General features: G+C 36.1%; 1 protein-coding gene across 3 annotated transcripts in view; it reads right to left on the bottom strand.

Moving 5' to 3' along the window:
* The window catches only part of DYNC2H1 (dynein cytoplasmic 2 heavy chain 1), a 379,694-nt gene that overhangs the window by 65,855 nt on the left and 292,056 nt on the right, over positions 1-21,783 (bottom strand). For all 3 annotated transcript variants that reach the window (XM_067750851.1, XM_067750849.1, XM_067750850.1), the window contains exon 84: positions 2,139-2,348. In XM_067750851.1, coding sequence (XP_067606952.1) covers positions 2,139-2,348 — 210 coding nt within the window. The remainder of the gene's footprint in view (positions 1-2,138; positions 2,349-21,783) is intronic.

The raw sequence follows: 21,783 nt of genomic DNA, 5'->3' as shown, positions 1-21,783 counted from the left end.
CTATTTTATTACATTATATCTACATGAAAATATTCTTATTGCCTAAAGCATTTAATCCAAGCTCTTCTCTTTGGCTTTAAAGACTTCAAAATCTGATGTAACCTTAATTTTACTACAGTTCTTTGTACACCAGTCCCACTGGACTTACTGTTCTCTTCTACACAAGTCATGTTCTTACATCATCATTATTCTCCTCTTACACTGAATGCAACTATAATTGGTCTATACCATACATTTTGACCTTATACAGCATGTAGTTGGATTTTAAAGAAATACACTCTCATGAGTATTTATCTTTTCACAAATAAATTTAAAACATTTACATTTATGATGACAATCAGACCTGCCTAGATTCAAATCCTGACTTTGTAAACTATTCATTGTGTGACTCTGGTTAGGTTATATAATGTCCCTCTGCCTTAGGTTTCTCACAGTAAAATGCAATAACACAGCACCCTCTTGTAGTGTTAATGTGGTGATTAAATGAGTTAATTAATGTAATTTTAAACTTCTTACAACCCTTTCCCACTGGTTCCTTCACTGTGTCATGAAGCTTTCATGACTGATAATATATCTACTTCAAATTATAAACAAATTAGTTATAGTTTATAGTACAATACTACAGTATTCTGATAATCACAGTTGATAAATAGAGATAAAAATCTATATACAAAGAAACAATGCAAAGCTGAGATTCTTTTCCAGGGTAAAGGAAAAAGGAACTAAGCTTGATGGAATAGATCTTTTTGTATATGTGAAAAAGAATATTACAACAGACTGAAAGTTTCTGTCCCCCCAAAATTCATATGTTGAAACCCTAAACCCTGATGTGATGATATTTGGAGATGAGGCTTTGGGGAATTAATTAGGTCATAAGGGTGGAGGTTTCATGATGGAATTAGTGCCCTCATAAGAAGAGACAGGAGAGAGTTTGCTTTTTCTCTCATTCCTCTCTACTATGTGAGGACACAGCAAGAAGACAGCCATCAGCAAAACAGGAAGCAGGTCTCACCATACACCAGATCTAATAGCAACTTGATTTTAGACTTCCTAGCCTCCAGAATTGTGAGAAATAAATACTTGTTGTTGAAGCCATCCATTCTATGTTAATTTGTTATAGTAGCCTGAATTAAAAGAGAAATCTTTTTTATGTTAGGGAGTAAGATATAGGAAGTTCTAGGAAGCCTACCTTTTATCTTCAAACAGAGAAGACTATTAGGTTGACTACTAGAGATTTCTCTATATTGAGGGTAAACAGCAGGGAGAAACAAAAACAAAAACAAAAACACTTTTCTTTCTAAATTCCTATAGAGCTCTAGTGAAATCTTTTCCAGATGCCAAGTTCTACAAAGATTTTTTTTCCAAATAGCTAAAGTGAATCAATATAAGATGCTCCATATTTTTTGTTTCTATCCAATGGATCTGAAATAACATGGATTTTAATGTTATTTACAATGGTCCAATTACTCAGCAAGAGATGTGTTGATTTCCTTTTCCTCTGCTTATGATTTTTCTACTCGGTAACCATCCTTCCCTTACTTGTAGTAAATGTGTTACAGATGGAGCTGAATCTATTCCCAGCTCCGGGTTAGGCATTTGGCTAAAGCCCTAGCCAATGAGAGCTTTGCATACCCTGCCCACAGAACTAGTATGGGACTAGGCATAAAACACAAGCCATTCTGTATGAATCAAAGCTAATCCCAAGATTTTTTGCTTGAGTTGCCAAGAAACAGGTGTTCTTTCTGTTGGACTTAGAACTCAGAGGATATAAGACTCGGACTGCTGGGGTACCACCACGTGTAGAGGACCCGCCCAAAAGTGAAATTAATATGGAGGATGTACACATACACACACAGACACACAGACACAATATGACTAGAGAGGTAGATAAATAACACCAGCTGAGATCCTAATGACAATTTTAAGCTCCTGCTAAGCTGATTTAATGCTAGCTACCCTTGGATCCTTCAGTTACTACAGCCAATTAATTCCTATATGGCTTAAGCTACTTTAACTTGGGTTTTCTGTTATAGTTATGGTTTACAGTAAACTGTAAGACTCCTGACAAATGTATACCTGATGGAAAAGCCATTCACATTAATTAAAAAACCCCACATATATATATAGTATTGGCTCACCTTTTGGTTTAATAAAGCACTTGCCAATTTCTGTACTTCTGAACTCAGTAAGGTGGCTCCTCTGATGACTTTGCTGAGAGCGGCAAGAGACTGATGAACACTTTGTACTAAGCGAATGGCATTAAATTGTTCAAGAATGATGAATGATAATATTGGAGATCCTTGTCGATCATTAGGAGGCAACACTTTCTGATGAATCAGGTTTGAATTCTAAAAAGATAATACATCATGTCATATTTACTGAAAAGTAACACAAATCACTGATACATTAAAACATTCAAAAGTTATTAAAACCTTTTGCTGGTCTATCTTGTTTTGAAATACTCTCTTTTATGACTGGCCAAATTTATTAAATCTGTAAATACATAGGAAGGGAATTCTGCAGTTCACCAACACTGAAGTGGTGTGGGGGTAGGAACTGAGAAAAGGGAACCATGCTCAGAAGGAGCAGTCAATACAGGTGGAAAATGGTAAGAATGGCACACTGTAAGCCAATGCAAAGAGAGCAGCAGAGCTAAATTACCACTCTACCGCTGTAAGGAGAGCAGAAGGAATCATGGCTATGAAAAATATGTGAATGGACATTTAATTCAATTTGAAAATTACCTGTATGTATATTTGAAAAATCACACCAAAGATCTTGTACCAGTGAATATTATATCTTAGTATTTATTTCTACGTCTATATTTTAACAGAGGCTCTGATACATAGAAATTCTAGGGCTTCTCAAATTGTTAAGAAAAACTCAAGGAATCCCAGATGTTTCTAAACAGCTTATGTGGTTAGGAAGAAAAAAAAAATCACCTTCAATAGTATTCTAAAAGTGTCAAAGAACTGTCAAGAGATAAATCTGGGAAGCCCTGTACTCTTACCTGCTCTCCATTATCTTAATTTTCTCTATATATTCTGCTTACAATCCTAGTTAAGGATCCCCTCTCTTTGTTCTAATGGTTGTCACATTCATATCTTCCATGAGAGCACTGTCTCTTTTTCATGTAATCTGGCATGATAATTTAATATCATAAAATGGTGATCTAGCATGGCTATTGCCATTAAATAAATAATCATGAAATAAATTTTATTGGCATGAGATCATTCCTGAGGATAGATTTAGGCTATGAGTTCAAATTTAGGCATTTTATTTCTATTATTGCTATATTTAAAATATTAAAGCTGCTGAAATCATTTTTGATAGACATAAAAATGTACATAAATATACCCACTTAAATGAATAAATGGTGGTGAACTCAAAACTAAATCTAGAAGAGAAAAAGAGTATAATATTATGAAAATTAATTAGAATTATTACCCCCTAGATTGAAATTAACTATCTGAACCAGAGCATGCAATAAATAACACTTAACACATCTCCAACCTCAATCAATTAAATAATAAAACTGACATAAAATTTAGGTTATAGACTTTCCATAACTCCTTATATTAAAAACCATTCCTGGAAGTGAATAATATGCGGTACTTAAATCATTATCAATCTTATACTAAGACTGAGAAAGATTAGCAAATAATAATTTAGTTTATGGATTTTTATCCATCCTATTAAACTGATGAGACAAATTTGCACTGTTTGCACTATTACTTTATAGAAGAAGAACACCCAAACTTAGGTCATTCAAGCAAGATTCCACTTCTCTATAATGTAAGAAAACAGCAAACTTACCAAACTGTTAAAAAGGCTGATTTAGGAGAGTAATTATCAAAATTACTTAAAATTCAAATAGAGTTCAAGTAAGAACTATGGTCTAGAGATGTGCAGTTAGTGTAAACTACCAGATGAATTTCAAAGACTTAATATGAAAAAAGGATGCAAAATACCACATTAATAATTTTTTATATTGATTATATGTTGAAATGCTAATATTTTGAATGTATCAGGTTAAATAAAATGTATTATTAAAATTAATTTCACTTGTTTCTTCATACTTATTTAAATGTGGCTGCTAGAAAATTTTAAATTACAAATACGGCTCCCATTTGTGTTTCACATTATATTTCTATTGCATAGTGCTCGTCTAGTAAATGATGTAAGTTCAGCAATAAGAACAGAAGGACAGAGGAGAAAACAGCATATAGTAGGGTCTCAAAAAGTGTTTGATTAATGAAAGATGAAAAAAATTGTGAAAAAAATGAATAGTAAGACACACTGTGATATAAGCTTTGATAAATTAATGACTGAGAAAAATATAGCAGAAGACATCAAAGTATATTGTAATATATATTATAATGTAATCCATTTCCTATAGGCCTTCACAAAATTTTGATAAAAAATTAATGTAAAATAACTCTAACACAAAAATAAATGTACATACCTTATATATTCTAAAAGGATGAAGTATAGAGAAGATTTATAGCAGTAGTAACATGTTAGAGTATTACATAAACTTAAAACAAAAAAAAACTTAAATTAAGTATTATTTACAATTCAAATAGCTAAAATTACCATGAGTAAATTATAACTCATCATTATAGTACGCTTTTTAGTGAAACTATCAAGGGATGACAGTCATATCTTTAATCAATTGGTTATAAGAAAAGCTTTTTCTTTTTTCACAAATACAATTGATTGAATCATGTACCTTTTTTTTTAACATCTTTATTGGAGTATAATTGCTTTACAATGGTATGTTAGTTTCTGCTTTATAACAAAGTGAATCAGTTATACATATACATATGTTCCCATATCTCTTCCCTCTTGCGTCTCCCTCCCTCCCACCCTCCCTATCCCACCCCTCTAGGTGATCACAAACCACCTAGCTGATCTCCTGTGCTATGCAGCTGCTTCCCACTAGCTATCTATTTTACATTTGGTAGTGTATATATGTCCATGCCACTCTCTCACTTTGTCACAGCTTACCCTTCCCCCTCTCCATATCCTCAAGTCCATTCTCTAGTAGGTCTGTGTCTTTATTCCTGTCTACCCTGAAAAAAAACATAATTCAAGAAGAGTCATGTACCAAAATGTTCATTGCAGCTCTATTTACAATAGCCAGAAGTTGGAAACAACCTAAGTGTCCATCATTGGATGAATGGATAAAGAAGATGTGGCACATATATACAATGGAATATTACCCAGCCATACAAAGAAACGAAATTGAGATATTTGTAGTGAGGTGGATGGACCTAGAGTCTGTCATACAGAGTGAAGTCAGTCAGAAAGAGAAAAACAAATACCGTATGCTAACACATATATATGGAATCATGCACTTTTGAAGGGTATCTTTGACATTTTAAAGTTTATTTTGTCTTTAAAAAGCTAAGTGTATTCACAGAAAATCATTATATAATTATGGAGCTGCTGGGGAAGAAAAGATTGTGGATATTTTAAAACTTAACTGTTAAGCAAGAAATATCTTTGGGGCAAGAAAAAAGCTAGTCTAATTTTGGTGCAATTTAGGTATTAATCCAGAATTTTGTGTTTTAACTAGAATAGTTTCCTAAGTGAGATAACGACTTTAGACATAAGTAAAATGGATGACACATGGAAGTACTACTCTTTCTGTTCTTTGGGTTTTTTAAAATAATAATTATTATTTTGAGCTTTTTGAAAATGGTTCTCTCTCAGAAAGAATTTTTGTCACTAAAGGAAACTTAAGCAATGACTAGGCTAGAGATTAGCAAGTTTTTCTGTAAAGGTTCAGATAGTAAATATGTCAGACTTTGTGGGCCATAAGGTCTTTGTCGTAAAAACTCAACTCTGGCTGTTGTAGTGTAAAATAGCCACAGAAAATATATAAACAAACAGGCATGGCTGGCTTTCAATAAAACTGTATTTATAGAAATTGGCGGCAGGTCAGATTTGGCCCATGAGCTGTAGTTTGCAAACCTCTCAAGTACACTACCACTTATTCAAAACATTGTGAAGATTCAGGTATTGGTCTAGATAACATCAGAGTCCTTTCCAGATCTGCAATTCAATGAAATTAGTAACATGTGAATTATAGTTTCTATGTGTATATTTACCCATGACTTATAAAACAGTAATCAACAACTGGACAGACATATTTTTTTTCCATGTCATACGATCATGTCTTTGTCCAAGATATGTTTTCTATGATAAGAAAACTATTAAAAGACTCAATAGTCATTTTAAAAAGCAAAAAAGGAAATCAGAAATATTAGAAACAAAGGTGTGGTGGCTCTATGAGTTATAGAAAAGGGGGTAATATCTTCACTTCCATGTGGTAGAAATTTTACTTTTGCCCTCCAGTAACCCTTCAATTCCTCTTTGGCTAATAATTTTCTAATATCTCTCTGGGAAGAAACAAACCTTCCGAAGTCTAAGCCCATATGGTTCTGGTGAAGTTGATTCAACTCAATTCCAGAAGCTATCAATAGTATGTGACTTAGAGCTTAACTAATCAAAGCATTCCACTGTCCTAACCATAGTCAGGACATTCCATGTCCTGTCCATAGATGGGCAGATTACCAAACAGAGATAAAAAAATGCAAAAAGAATCTTGTCTGGGTCTTCTGATAAAGAGATACCTGTTTCTTTCCACTAGACCTGACCTTAAGAGATCATAAGGTAGAGAACATGTGTAGTCATTTTGTGACAATAAAGAGAGAGGCTGTATGAAAAATGGAGCATACACACATACACCCACATATATCATTATCATATCGGTTTCAGTGCATCAGATCTTTCAGAATATATGTACCATATATATTACAATAAGTATACATATATATATACTGGGTCCTGATGACATCCTTTCAAGTTCCTTGTAACAAGCTGTGACTGAAACCAATTTAACATTTTTTTCAGTTATAGGCACCATAAATTCCCCTTTTTTGGCCTTAGCCAGTTTGAACTGGGTTTTCCATCAGTTGCAATCCAAAGATTGTTAACTGATTAATTCAAGTTCAACAGACTCCTGTCTTAAGCATTCATAATCAGAGAAGTCAAAAGTTTGACATATCTGCATTAAATTATATCTCTTCAGAAGTGGATTTCTGATAAGCTGGTGGAAAGGAGATAGAAGAGAAAGGAAGAAAAAGGGTAAGAAAATAGAAGTATGAGTGTGGTGACTTCAAAGAGTTGGAAGAACTATAGAATTTCTCTGGCAGCCCATTTCCTAGGAGAGCTGGTTGCTTTATCAATTCTAGTTATTAGTGAACAAACAGAGCTTAGATTTCTAAACCAGGTAACAACTATTTCTTTTCATATCAAGTTATTCGGAAGATCAAAGGAAACCAAAGCAGTCATGTTTTAATGTTCATTTCATTTAGTTCAGTTACAGTGAAAGGAATATTACTTAATTGAGCAAGCAGAGCTCAACCAGGAAAGTGTGTGCTAATTACCCAATACATTGTTCAAATCTAAAGTGTTGAAAGGGGCTTCCCTGGTGGCGCAGTGGTTGAGAGTCCGCCTGCCGATGCAGGGGACACGGGTTCGTGCCCCGGTCTGGGAAGATCCCACATGCCGCGGAGCAGCTGGGCCCATGAGCCATGGCCGCTGAGTCTGCACATTTGGAGCCTGTGCTCCGCAACGGGAGAGGCCACAACAGTGAGAGGCCCGCGTACCGCAAAAAAAGTTTTGAAGGAATGTTCGTTGCAGCTCTGTTTACAATAGCCAGGACATGGAAGCAACCTAAGTGTCCATCGACAGATGGATAAACAAGATGTGGCACATATACACAATGGAATATTACTCAGCCATAAAAAGAAACGAAATTGAGTTATTTGTAGTGAGGTAGATGGACTAGAGACTGTCATACAGCGTGAAGTAAGTCAAAAAGGGAAAAACAAATACCGTATGCTAACACATATATATGGAATCTAAAAGAGAAACCAACAAAACATCGTTCTGAAGAACCTAGGGGCAGGACAGGAATAAAGATGTAGACATAGAGAATGGACTTGAGGACATGGGGAGGGGGAAGGGTAAGCTGGGACGAAGTGAGAGAGTGGCATGGACTTATATATACTACCAAATGTAAAATATCTAGTGGGAAGCAGCCTCATAGTACAGGGAGATCAGCTCAGTGCCTTGTGACCACCTAGAGGGGTGGGATAGGGTGGGAGGGAGGGAGACGCAAGAGGGAGGAGATGTGGAGATGTATGTGTATGTATAGCTGATTCACTTTGTTGTAGGGCAGCGGTTGACATGCCACTGTAGAGCAATTGTGCTCCAATGGAGATGTTAAAAATAAATAAATAAATAAATATAATACTAAATTCTAAAAAAAAAAAAAAAAGTGTTGAAGGGACTTACCCCATGGCTTAGTGGATAAGAATCCACCTGCCAATGCGGGGGACACAGGTTCAATCCCTGGTCGGGGAAGATCCCACATACTGCGGAGCAATTAAGCCCATGTGCCACAACTACTGAGCCCACATGCCGCAACTACTGAAGCCCATGCACCTAGAGCCCATGTTCTGCAACAAGAGAAGCCACCACAAGGAGAAGCCCGCTCACCGCAATGAAGAGTAGCCCCCGCTTGCCACAACTAGAGAAAGCCCGCACGCAGAAACGAAGACCCGACGCAGCCCAAAATAAATAAAATTAAATCTTTAAAAAAAAAAACGTGTTGAAGAACTGAAATAAAAGGCAAAATTGCTGGTGACTAGTATAGCAAGTAAAGTCAAGGCTGAAAGAGAGAAGGGGGGGTGGTTATTTTGAGTTGATGCACTGAAGCTGATATTGTAAGCTACTACATCTTTCTAAAAGAAAAATCGAGAGGAAGCTAGTGAGTGCTAATAGAATGGAGCTTTTGTTTAAAACAGAAATTACTAATTTTACATGCCTTGAGAATTTCATAGCTTTTATTTATAATACTGTGATATTAATAAACACCAAACCCAGTAGTTATCCCTAGGGAGAGAGGTACAGCATTGGCAGTCATCACTGTTAAGAGGACCTTTAGATCTGTCTGTATCTTTTGGGTCTCTGACAGAAAGCCATTATTTATATACATCTTGGATATGTAAAACAAAATGGCATTTTTTTTTTAAAGAAAACTAGGGATTAATATAAAAATGGGATATTAACAAAACCATATATATTTCTAGGAAAGAACTTTAATAGGCTATCTGCTCCATAACTTGGCTAGAGGAATGATTCTGCTGCTCTGTGAAGCTATCAAGAAAAGAGGTAACTTAGTAGAATAATCTCAATTTAATAATCTCAATTTAAAAGACCTAACACAGATGATGATATTTAAGTGGAAAATGAATAACATTTTAGAGTATTACTGACTATGTGCCCGGCACACCATAAATTTCCATATGAAGTTATTTTGTTATATTTTAACAGTTTCAGCAATATAAAGAAAGGGAGAGAGAAGAGTGAATTACGAAGAATGATAAGAAATGTCATAGAATTTGAAAATTTATACCTGTTTAGAGGAAACAATAGGAAGACATTTTGTTCAAAATGGACCCACAATGAATAGTTTATCTTTTCTTTCATGCCATCCTAACAAATGAGGTACATTTTTTCATGACAATGGAATGCTTTTTTGGCATTCTTGTGTGTTCAGCTAACTCTTAGAAAGACAATAAGAAAGCACAAAATGCTTTTGTGTGTGTGTGTGCGCACATGTGTTGTTCTAAAGTTTGAGAAGTACTCAACTGTTCTAGTATAGTGAGCAAATTGGTTCATAACTTTAAGACTAAAAGGAACAGTCAGCATTTCAACAGTCAATGCACATATTCAGTGAGAATTTTTTTTTTTAATTCCAACACTGCATAATATTACTTAACAGAATAAGAAAGTCTACAAAGCATAATCACTTAAGAGAGATGTGTAACTTACAATTTTTTAAAATAAGAAACAGAGAATTTCAGCTTCTGTTTTTAGCAGAGCTAGATACTGCTGAAAACAACTGAATATGTTGAATAAAATATTAAAGCAACTTCTTAAATATACCCAAATACCTATGATCTGAGAAGAAAGTAAGAAATAATTATTGAAACAACTGAGTGTTGGATTTTCAGTCTGCATCTTTATTAATTTCATCCTGAATGTTAACATGAAGTATTCTGGATTAGAGACAGATTATTTATTACCTCACAGTAAATAATGTGTTGCTCCTACTCCTTTGCTCCAGGTTTTACCTTTGAGATGACCAGATGACAGCCAGATCAATTATCCTATGTAAGTAGCCAGATACTCCCTGGGCAAGGTATGCAAGGGATGGGAGAAGTGATTAGGGTGGGGGGAAGGGTAAGCTGGGACAAAGTGAGAGAGTGGCATGGACATATATACACTACCAAATGTAAAATAGATAGCTAGTGGGAAGCAGCCGAATAGCACAGGGAGATCAGTTTGGTGATTTGTGACCACCAAGAGGGGTGGGATAGGGAGGTGGGGAGGGAGAGGCAAGAGGGAGGGGATATGTGGATATGAGTATATGTATAGCTGATTCTCTTTGTTATAAAGCAGAAACTAACACACCATTGTGAAGCAATTATACTCCAATAAAGATGTTAAAAAAAAAAAAAAAAAAAAGAGGAAGAAGGCAGCTGTTGTCTTCCCCTCCAAAGAGGATGCTCTAGGAAATGTAATGGGCTTGAATTCTAACCAACCCTGTAGTATGTAAATAAAATCTCTCCAGGAGCCCATGATCTAGAGATGTTTCCAAGTTTGGGCTTTATTCTTCTGTCATGGAAATACCTAGGAAGACAATGCTCTAGTCTTTCCAGTGCCCTGGGGCTTAAAAGGAACTTGCGGCTATAATCTATGGTCCTCTCAGGGAGATAATAGAAGTTTTATTATCCTTTTTGATCAGAGCAATTAACTAGACAAATGGTTACAAAGCTAATTCTCATAGTGTGTGAAGAGTCACATAGGCTGGGGCTTTTTATGACAATACTGAGATATCCAGAAAGATTTTTATTTCTCCACACTAGGGTGAGAGAGTGGCAAACAAGCCACTGAAGTTCATTTGTGCTGGTGAACCTGAACTTTTGTATTCATATGCATAGGCTTGGGAAACCAGGGATAATGTCTAATATCTGCTCAAGGTGAAGAGGTAAAAAGGATACCTCCAAAAAACCTGAAACCCCAAATGACTACACCTTCAGTAGAAGGGTGAAATAGAAATAAACTACCTTCCACCAATCACCTGTGCCCCAAGGACTACAGGAAAATGGCCTATATTAAAATTTGGTAATAACTGGAATGGGGAGTTTATGTGTAGGAATCTCTTGTCAAAAAATAATTGTCACAGGGCTTCCCTGGTGGCGCAGTGGGTGAGAGTCCGCCTGCCGATGCAGGGGACGCAGGTTCGTGCCCCGGTCTGGGAAGATCCCACATGCCGCGGAGTGGCTGGGCCTGTGAGCCATGGCCGCTGAGCCTGCGCGTCCGGAGCCTGTGCTCCACAGCAGGAGAGCCCACAGCAGTGAGAGGCCCACGTACCGCAAAAAAAAAAAAAAAAAAAAAAATTGTCACAATCAGAACTTTAATGTTAGTTTGTATGTACTACCTTGAAATTCCAATAAATTTCAAGAAGATAATACTAGTGGTATCTCAAAGTATTTGAAAGGAGCATGATCCTTACCTTGACCCAAACCTAATCCTACAATCTAAATTGGATGGTAGAATCCATTTTCATTCTTGGAAACAAATAATTCCTATAGGAAAAATTACCAGAATAATTAGCAGCTCATGGTTTTTGAAAAATCAAAATACTATAAAAGTTAAGAAGATAACTATCAAGTTATCATATACAATGTGATGATAGAAATTTTTACATATTAAGATATGAAGGAAGTTATTCTGGCTTACACATGTTTTGACTTGAATTTTACACTAGCTAAAACAGCCTGCTTGTGGCCTATCAAACATACACTGTACATCCGCTGTAATTATTAAAGAAAAGGGTACAATGACCAAAAATAATGTCCATATTAAAAATAAAGATTAAATGTCTCCCTTCCTGGGATGCCAATGTTAGTACTCCTTCAATGATAAGACTCCCTTCCCAGGTGCCAGGGCCACAGACTCACTGTGTATGTACTGATCTGCTTCTTTTGAAACTTTGAAGGAATGTATTCCTGACTTGTTTGATGTTCTCTGTTCTGACAAGATATAAAACTGTGCTGAAAACCATGCTTCTCTGGAGCAGTTGATCAGTTATCTGAGAGACTGCCCTCTAGGCTACAGTCCTCAGTCTGGCGCAAATAAAACTCTTTTCTATTCCTATTACAGATTGTTTATTGATTATTTCCATGGACAAATGTAAAGAAGAATCAAATCCACAAAGGTCTCAGATAACTAAATAATCATACACAGAACATAAAACAATTATGTTAAATGTTTCTAGAGATAATAGAAAACCTTAAACAATAAGCAGATTTGGAAAATAATTTAAGAAAAGTTTTAAAAATGAAAAAAATATAAAACTTTAAAGCTAGAAAAAATTTAACTGAAAAGAAAATGAATGAACTGGAAGACGGATCCGTAGAATTTATTCAGGATGCATCACACAGAAAAAAAGAAATGGGAAGTATTAGAAATAACTTAAAACAAATGATGAATAGAGAAAAACGGTCTAATATAATATCTAATCAGTGTTCTAGAAGAATAGTAAAGCAGAGTTAATACTTAAATAACTGAGACCTTGTCTGTACTGATGTACAACAGCAACCAAAATTCAAAAACCCCATTAATTCTTAAGCAAGATTTAAAAAATGAATGAATTAAAGACAGAAAGAAAACAAATCCACACTGAATCCCATTAGAGTAAAACTGCAGCAAACCAAGGCAAAATAATTTTAAAAGCAGTAAAAAAGAAGGAACAAAAATTAACTCCTTAACTGGTAACAATAGAAACCAGAAAAGAGTGGAATTATATCTCACTATACTTATTAATAACTATTAGTATAAAAAAGTATACATTTTAAAACAAATAAATTAAAGCCATACTCAGATAAATAAAAACTCAAAGAGTTTACCACTAAAGGAATATTTTTGGACTCCAGGCAGAAGGGATGTTAAACCAAATGAAAATGCCTGATATGCAGGAAGGAATAAAAGACAATGAAAGTGATAAATGTGGGGCAAATCCAAACAAACAATGACTGTAAACAATGACGACAAAGAAGACTGAAATATATATACAACAATAACTGAACATAAAGTTAAAGTTGGGGGACCTTCAAGATGGCAGAGGAGTAAGACATGGAGATCACCTTCCTCCCCACAAATACATCAAAAGTATACCTACATGTGGAACAACTCCTGCAGAACACCTACTGAACAAGGGCAGAAGACCTCAGACTTCGAAAAGGCAAGAAACTCCCCAAATACCTGGGTAGGGCAAAAGAAAAAAGAGAAAACAGAGACAAAAGAATAGGGGCGGCACCTGCACCTCTGGGAGGGAGCTGTGAAGGAGGAAAGGTTTCCACATACTAGGAAGCCCCTTTGCGGGCAGAGACTGCGGGTGGCAGAGGGGGGAAGCTTTGGAGGCATGGAGGAGAGCTCAGCAACAGGGGTGTGGAGGGCAAAGTAGACTAATTTGCACACTGAGAATTGGTGCTGACCAGCACTCACCAGCCCGAGAGGCTTGTCTGCTCACCTGCCAGGGTGGGTGAGGGCTGGGAGCTGAGGCTCGGGCTTCCGAAGTCAGATCCCAGGGAGAGGACTGGGGTTGGCTGTGTGAACACAGCCTGAAGAGGGCTAGTGTGGCACAGCTAGCCAGGAGGGAGTCTGGGGAAAAGTCTGGAACTGCCTAAGAGGCAAGAGAACATTGCTTCGGGGTGTGTGAGGAGAGGGGATTCAGAGCACCACCTAAATGAGCTCGAGAGATGGGCACCAGTCAGCACGGGCACCAGAGATGGGCATGAAATGTTAAGGCTGCTGCTGCAGCCACCAAGAAGCCTGTGTGCAAGCACAGGTCACTATCCGCACCTCCCCTCGTGGGAGTCTGTGAAGCCCGCCACTGCCAGGGTCCCGTGATCCACGGACAACTTCCACAGGAGAACGCACGGCACGCCTCAGGCTGGTGCAATGTCATGTCAGCCTCTGCTGCCGCAGGCTTGCCCCGCATCCGCACCCCTCGCTCCCCCTGGCCTGAGTGAGCCAGAGCCCCCTAGTCAGATGCTCCTTATCCTGTCTGGGAAGGGAAAAGACGCCCTCAGGCAACCTACACGCAGAGGCGGGGCCAAATCCAAAGCTGAACCCCAGGAGCTGTGCGAACAAAGAAAAGGAAGGGAAATTCCTCCCAGCAGCCTCAGAAGCATTGGATTAAATCTCCACAATCAACTTAATGTACCCTGCATCTGTGGAATACTTGAATAAACAACAAATCACCCCAAAATTGGGGCAGTGGACTTTGGGAGCAACTGTAGACTTAGGATTTGCTTTCTGCATCTAATTTCTTTCTGGTTTTATGTTTATCTTAGTTTAGTATCTAGAGCTTATTATCATTGGTAGACTTGTTTATTGATTTGGTTACCTCTTCCTTTTTTTTATACACATATATAATTTTTTTCTTTTTCTCTTACTGTGAGGGTGTATGTGTATGCTCCCTTCTGTGATTTTGTCTGTATTGCTTTGCTTTTACCAATTGTCCTACTGTTCTTTCTGTCAGTTATTTATTTTTTTTCTTAGTATAGACTTTAGTGTTTGTTATCGTTGGTGGATTTTTCTGTTTGGTTGCTCTCTCTTCTTTCTTTCTTTTTTAAATTACTTCTTTATTTTTAATAATATATTTTTAATTTTAATAACTTTATTTTATTTTATATTTTCTTTCTTTCTTTCTTTTATTTTTTCCCCCTTTTCTTCTGAGCCGTGTGGCAGAGAGGGTCTTGGTGCTCCAGCTGGGTGTCAGGCCTGAGCCTCTGAGTTGGGAGACCCAAGTGAAGGACACTGGTCCACAAGAGACCTCCCAGCTCAACATGATATCAAATGGCGAAAGCTGTCCCAGAGATCTCCATCTCAACGCTAAGACCCAGCTCCACTCAACGACAAGCAAGCTACAGTGCTGGACGCCGTATGCCAAACAACTACCAAGACAGGAACACAACCCCACCCATTAGCACAGAGGCTGGCTAAAATCATAATAAGTTCACAGATACCCCAAAACACACAAACAGATGCAGCACTGTCCACCAGAAACACAAGGTCCAGGCCCAACCACTAGAACACAGGCACCAATCCCCTCCACCAAGAAGTCTACACAACACACTGAACCAACCTTACCCACTGGAGGCAGACACCAAAAACAACAGGAACTACGAACCTGCAGCCTGCAAAAAAGAGACGCCAAACACAGTAAGTTAAGCAAAATGAGAAGACAGAGAAACACACAGCAGATGAAGGAGCAAGGCAAGAACCCACCAGACCAAACAAATGAAGAGGAAATAGGCAGTCTACCTGAAAAAGAATTCAGAGTAATGATAGTAAAGATGATCCAAAATCTTGGAAATAGAATGGAGAATATACAAGAAACGTTTCACGAGGACCTAGAAGAAATAAAGAGCAAACAAACAATGATGAACAACACAATAAATGAAATTAAAAATTCCCTAGAAGGACTCAATAGAGGAATAAATGAGGCAGAAGAACAGACAAGTGACCTGGATGATAAAATAGTGGAAATAACTACCACAGAACAGAATAAAGAGAAAAGAATGAAAACAATGGAGAACAGTCACAGAGACCTCTGGGACAACATTAAACACACCAACATTCCAAATATATGGGTCCCAGAAGAAGTAGAGAAAAAAAAAGGGACTGAGAAAATATTTGAAGAGATTATAGTTGAAAACTACCCTAACATGGAAAGGACAGAATCAAGTCCAGGAAGCGCAGAGAGTCCCATACAGGATAAATCCAAGGAGAAACATGCCAAGACATATACTAATCAAACTATCAAAAGTTAAATACAAAGAAAAAATATTAAAAGCAGCAAGGGAAAAGCAACAAATAACATACAAGGGAATCCCCATAAGGTTAACAGCTGATCTTTCAGCATAAACTCTGCAAGCCAGAAGGGAGTGGCAGGACATATTTAAAATGATGAAAGGGAAAAACCTACAACCAAGATTGCTGTACCCAGCAAGGATCTCATTCAGATTCGATGGAGAAATGAAAACCTTTACAGACAAGTGAAAGCCAAGAGATTCAGCACCACCAAACCATCTTTACAACAAATGATAAAGGAACTTCTCTAGGCAGGAAACACAAGACAAGGAAAAGACCTACAATAACAAACCCAAAACAATTAGGAACATGGTAATAGGAACATACATATCAATAATTACTTTAAATATGAATGGATTAAATGCTGCAACCAAAAGATAGACTGGCTGAATCGATGCATAAACACCTATATATATGCTGTCTACAAGAGACTCACTTCAGACCTAGGGACATATACAGACTGAAAGTGCAGGGATGGAAAAAGATATTCCATGCAAATGGAAATCAAAAGAAAGCTGGAGTAGCAGTTCTCACATCAGACAAAACAGACTTTAAAATAAAGACTATTACAAGATACAAAGCACATTACATAATAATCAAGGGATCAATCAAAGAAGAAGAAATAAAAATTGTAACTATTTATGCACCCAATAGAGGAGCACCTCAATACATAAGGCAAATGCTCACAGTCATAAAAGGGGAAATGGACAGTAACACACCATAGTAGGGGACTTTAACTCCCCACTTTCCCCAATGGACAGATCATCCAAAATGAAAATAAATAAGGAAACACAAGTTTTAAATGACACATTAAACAAGATGGCCTTAATTGATATTTACAGGACATTTTATCCAAAAACAACTGAGTACCCTTTCTTCTCAAGTGCTCACGTAACATTCTCCAGGACAGATCATATCATGGGTCACAAATCAAGCCTTGGTAAATTTAAGAAAATTGAAATGGTATCAAATATCATTTCTGACCAGAAAGCTGTGAGACTAGATATCAAATACAGGAAAAATGTGTAAAAACTACAAACACATGGAGGCTAAACAATGCACTACTTAATAAACAAGAGATCACTGAAGAAATCAAAGAGGAAATCAAAAAATACCTCAAAACAAATGACAATGAGAACACAATGACCTCAAACATATGGAATGGATTAAAAGCAGTTCTAAGAGGGAAGTTTATAGCAATACAATCCTACCTCAAGAAACAAGAGACACCTCAAATAAACAACCTAATCTTACACCTAAAGTAACTAGAGAAAGAAAAACAAACAAAAAAAAAAAACCAAAGTTAGCAGAAGGAAAGAAATCATAAAAATCAGGTCAGAAATAAATGAAAAAGAAATGAAGGAAACATACCAAAGATCAATAAAACTAAAAGCTGGTTCTTTGAGAGTATAAACAAAATTGAAAAACAATTAGCCAGCCTCATCAAAAAAAAAGGGAGAAGACTCAAATCAATAGAATTAGAAATGAAAAAGGAGAAGTAACAACTGACACTGCAGAAATACAAAGGGTCATGAGAGATTACTACAAGCAACTATAAGCCAATAAACTGGACAACCTGGAAGAAATGACAAATTCTTAGAAAAGCACATGTTTCTGAGACTGAACCAGGAAGAAACAGAAAATATGAACAGACCAATCACAAGCACTGAAATTGAAACTGTGATAAAAAATCTTCCAACAAACAAAAGCCCAGGACCAGATGGATTCACAGGCAAATTCTATCAAACATTTAGAGAACAGCTAACACCTAACCTTCTCAAACGCTTCCAAGATACAGCAGATGCAGGAACACTCCCAAACTCATTCTATGAGGTCACCATTACCCTGATACCAAACCCAGACAAAGATGTCACAAAAAAAGAAAACTACAGGCCAATATCACTGGTGAATGTAGATGCAAAAATCCTCAACAAAATACAAGCAAACAGAATCCAGCAGCACCTTAAAAGGATCATACACCATGATCAAGTGGGGTTTATCCCAGGAATGCAATGATTCTTTAGTATACACAAATCAATGTAATAAACCATATTAACAAATTGAAGAATAAAAACCATAAAATCATCTCAATAGAAGCAGAAAAAGCTTTCAACAAAATTCAACACCCATTTATGATAAAAACCCTCCAAATATACACATAGAGGGAACTTACCTCAACATAATAAAGGCCATATATAACAAACCCACAGCACACATCGTTCTCAATGGTGAAAAACTGAAACCACTTCCACTAAGATCAGGAAAGGATAAAGTTACCCATTCTCACCATTATTATTCAACATAGTTTTGGAAGTTTTAGCCACAGCAATCAGAGAAGAAAAAGAAATAAAAGGAATCCAAATCAGAAAAGAAGAAGTAAAACTCTCACTGTTTGCAGATGACATGATACTATATACAGAGAATCCGATAGATGCTACTGGAAAACTAGTAAAGCTAATCAATGAATTTGGTTAAGTAGCAGGATACAAAATTAATGCACAGAAATCTCTTGCATTCCTATACACTAATGATGAAAAATCTGAAAGTGAAATCAAGAAAACACTCCCATTTACCACTGCAACAAAAAGAATGAAATACCTAGGAATAAACATACCTAAGGAGACATAAGACCAGTATGCGGAAAGTGTAAGACACTGATGAAAGAAATTAAAGATGATACGAACAAATGGAGAGAAATACCATGTTCTTGGATTGGAAGAGTCAACATTGTGAAAATGACTAGACTCCCCAAAGCAATCTATAGATTCAATGCAATCCCTATCAAACTACCAATGGCATTTTTCACAGAACTAGAACAAAAAATTTCACAATTTGTATGGAAACACAAGAGACCCTGAAGAGCCAAAGCAATCTTGAGAAAGAAAAATGGAGCTGGAGGTATCAGACTCCCTGACTTCAGACTATATTACAAAGCTACAGTAATCAAGACAGTATGGTACTGGCACAAAAACAGAAATATAGATCAATGGAACAGGATAGAAAGTCCAGAGATAAACCCACACACATACGGTCACCTTATTTTTGTTAAGGGAGGCAAGAATATACAATGGAGAAAAGACAGCCTCTTCAATAAGTGCTGCTGGGAAAACTGGACAGCTATATGTAAAAGAATGAAATTAGAACACTCCATAACACCATACACAAAAATAAATTCAAAGTGGATTACAGACCCACATGTAAAGCCAGACACTATAAAACTCTTAGAGCAAAAGATAAGCAGAACACTCTATGACATAAATCACAGCAAGGTCCTTTTTGACCCATCTCTTAGTGAAATGGAAATATAAACAAAAATAAATAAATGGGACCAAATGAGACTTAAAAGCATTTGTACAGCAAAGGAAAACATAAACAAGATGAAAAGACAACCATTAGAATGGGAGAAAACATCTGCAAACGACGCAACTGACAAAAGATTAACCTCCAAAATATACAAGCGGCTCATGCAGCTCAGTATGAAAAAAACAAACAACCCAATCCAAAAATGGGCAGGGTACATAATAGACATTTCTCCAAAGAAGATATACAGATTGCCAACAAACACATGAAAGGATGCTCAGCATCACTAATCGTTAGAGAAATGCAAATCAAAACTACAACGAGGTATCACTTCATACCAGTCAGAATGACCATCAACAAAAAATCTAGAAACAACAAATGCTGGATAGGGTGTGTAGAAAATGAAACCCTCTTGCACTGTTGGTGGGACTGTAAATTGTTACAGCCACTATGGAGAACAGTATGGAGGTTCCTTAAAAAACTAAAAAGAGAACTACTATATGACCCAGCAATTGCACTACTGGGCATATACCCTGAGAAAACCATAATTCAAAAAGAGACATGTACCACAATGTTCATTGCAGCTTTATTTACAATAGCCAGGACATGGAAGCAACCTAAGTGTCCATCGACAGATGAATGGATAAAGAACGTGTGGCACATATATACAATGGAATATTACTCAGCCATAAAAAGAAATGAAATTGAGTTATTTGTAGAGAGGTGGATGGACAGATTGAAGTAAGTCAGAAAGAGAAAAACAAATCCCATATTCTAACACATATATATGGAATCCAAAAAAAAAAAAAAGGTTCTGAAGAACCCTGGGGCAGGACAAGAATAAAGATACATGTAGAGAATGGACTTGTGGACACGGGAAGGGGGAAGGGTAAGCAGGGACGAAGTGAGAGAGTGGCATGGACATATATACACTACCAAATGTAAAACAGATAGCTCGTGGGAAGCAGCCACATAGCACAGGGAGGTCAGCTCAGTGTTTTGTGTCCACCTAGAGGGGTGGGATAAGGCAGGTGGGAGGGAGATTCAAGAGGGAGGAGATATGGGGATATCTGTATATGTATAGCTGATTCACTTTGTTATACAGCAGAAACTAACATACCATTTTAAAGCAATTATACTCCAATAAAGATGTTGAAAAATTTAAAAAAATAAATAAAAATATCATTAAAAAAATGTTGAAGTTGGGTATAACGTCTTAAGCTTGAATTATCTGCCAGGTAGGCAAATATATTGTTTAACTTGCGTTATCTATGTATGTACAATAAAATATCTAGGATACCACTAAAAAGTAGAAAAGATATATAATCTGTAAACTAAGAGAGCAATATATTAGAGAAAATAGTCCAAAAGAAGACAAGAAAGAAGTAAAAAAAAAGTAGAAAAAATACAAAACATAACATATAATAATATAGTAAACCAGATTAATGTAAATAGACTAAATGTTCCAACTAAAGATCAAACAAAATCCAGCTATAGGCTCTTTATAAGATACACCCATAAAAATTGATTTAAATGTTGAAAGTATGAAATAGGATATATCTAACAAATATAACTAAACAAAAGCTGATACAGATTTATTAATACCAGAAAAATAGGAGCAACATTATAAGAGTTAAAGGGAATTACTATGATAAGTGGTTCAATATATCAAGAAGAGTGGCATTCTGAACTTGTATAATTCAAAAATTGATAGAGAAAAACTATTATATATTATGATTTGTGAATGAAACATTTAAAAAACTTGATCTAAAGAATATAATTTGAGAATAGCAGTCAACAGAGCAGAATACACATTCTTTTCAAACATAATATGAAACTAATCAATTTTAATGATATTTAAATTTTTAGTTCAAAAACATAAGTACTAGTCCTATTAATTGTTTATCCTGGCACTCTAGATTTAAATTTCATTTAATTCTATTTCAATGCATTCTTTTGAAATTAAGGTATTCTGAATTTACAAGTGTAATTTAACAGATATACAAATCTACTTATGAACCTGAAGAAAGAAATAATAAAAATAGTTACTGGGTCAACCAGTTCAATTCTTGCTCAGAAAAAAATCTGTCACCTATTTTTTGCTCAACAAATTCTATCAGCCTAAAAGAGACAGTTTTACATGTACCTTTTATCATATGGGAATTAATGGAAGTTCTCAAGTTATATGAAGGAGATGTAAATTGGTTAGAATGTCAGTAATTCTCATCAGTTGTTATCACCATCAACCAGATATTAAAAACTGCTTGGTGAGCTGGTATATAATAAAAATTTTAAAGCATGAACTGACCTTTTGAATGTATACGTGCAGAATATTAAATGACATTAGATTTTTCATGTGTTATACTTTTTAGCATTTTGCTTTTTAAATTATTGTTTTACAAAGTACTAAGTTTTCCAGTGGAAATCCCAAGAAAAATGTCACAAAATATGAGATGT

Source organism: Pseudorca crassidens, chromosome 9 (genome assembly GCF_039906515.1).
Source record: "Pseudorca crassidens isolate mPseCra1 chromosome 9, mPseCra1.hap1, whole genome shotgun sequence".
Classification (NCBI taxonomy): Eukaryota; Metazoa; Chordata; class Mammalia; order Artiodactyla; family Delphinidae; genus Pseudorca; species Pseudorca crassidens.
The sequence above is the reverse complement of the archived record's forward strand: the minus strand, read 5'-3'. Positions and strand labels throughout refer to the sequence as shown.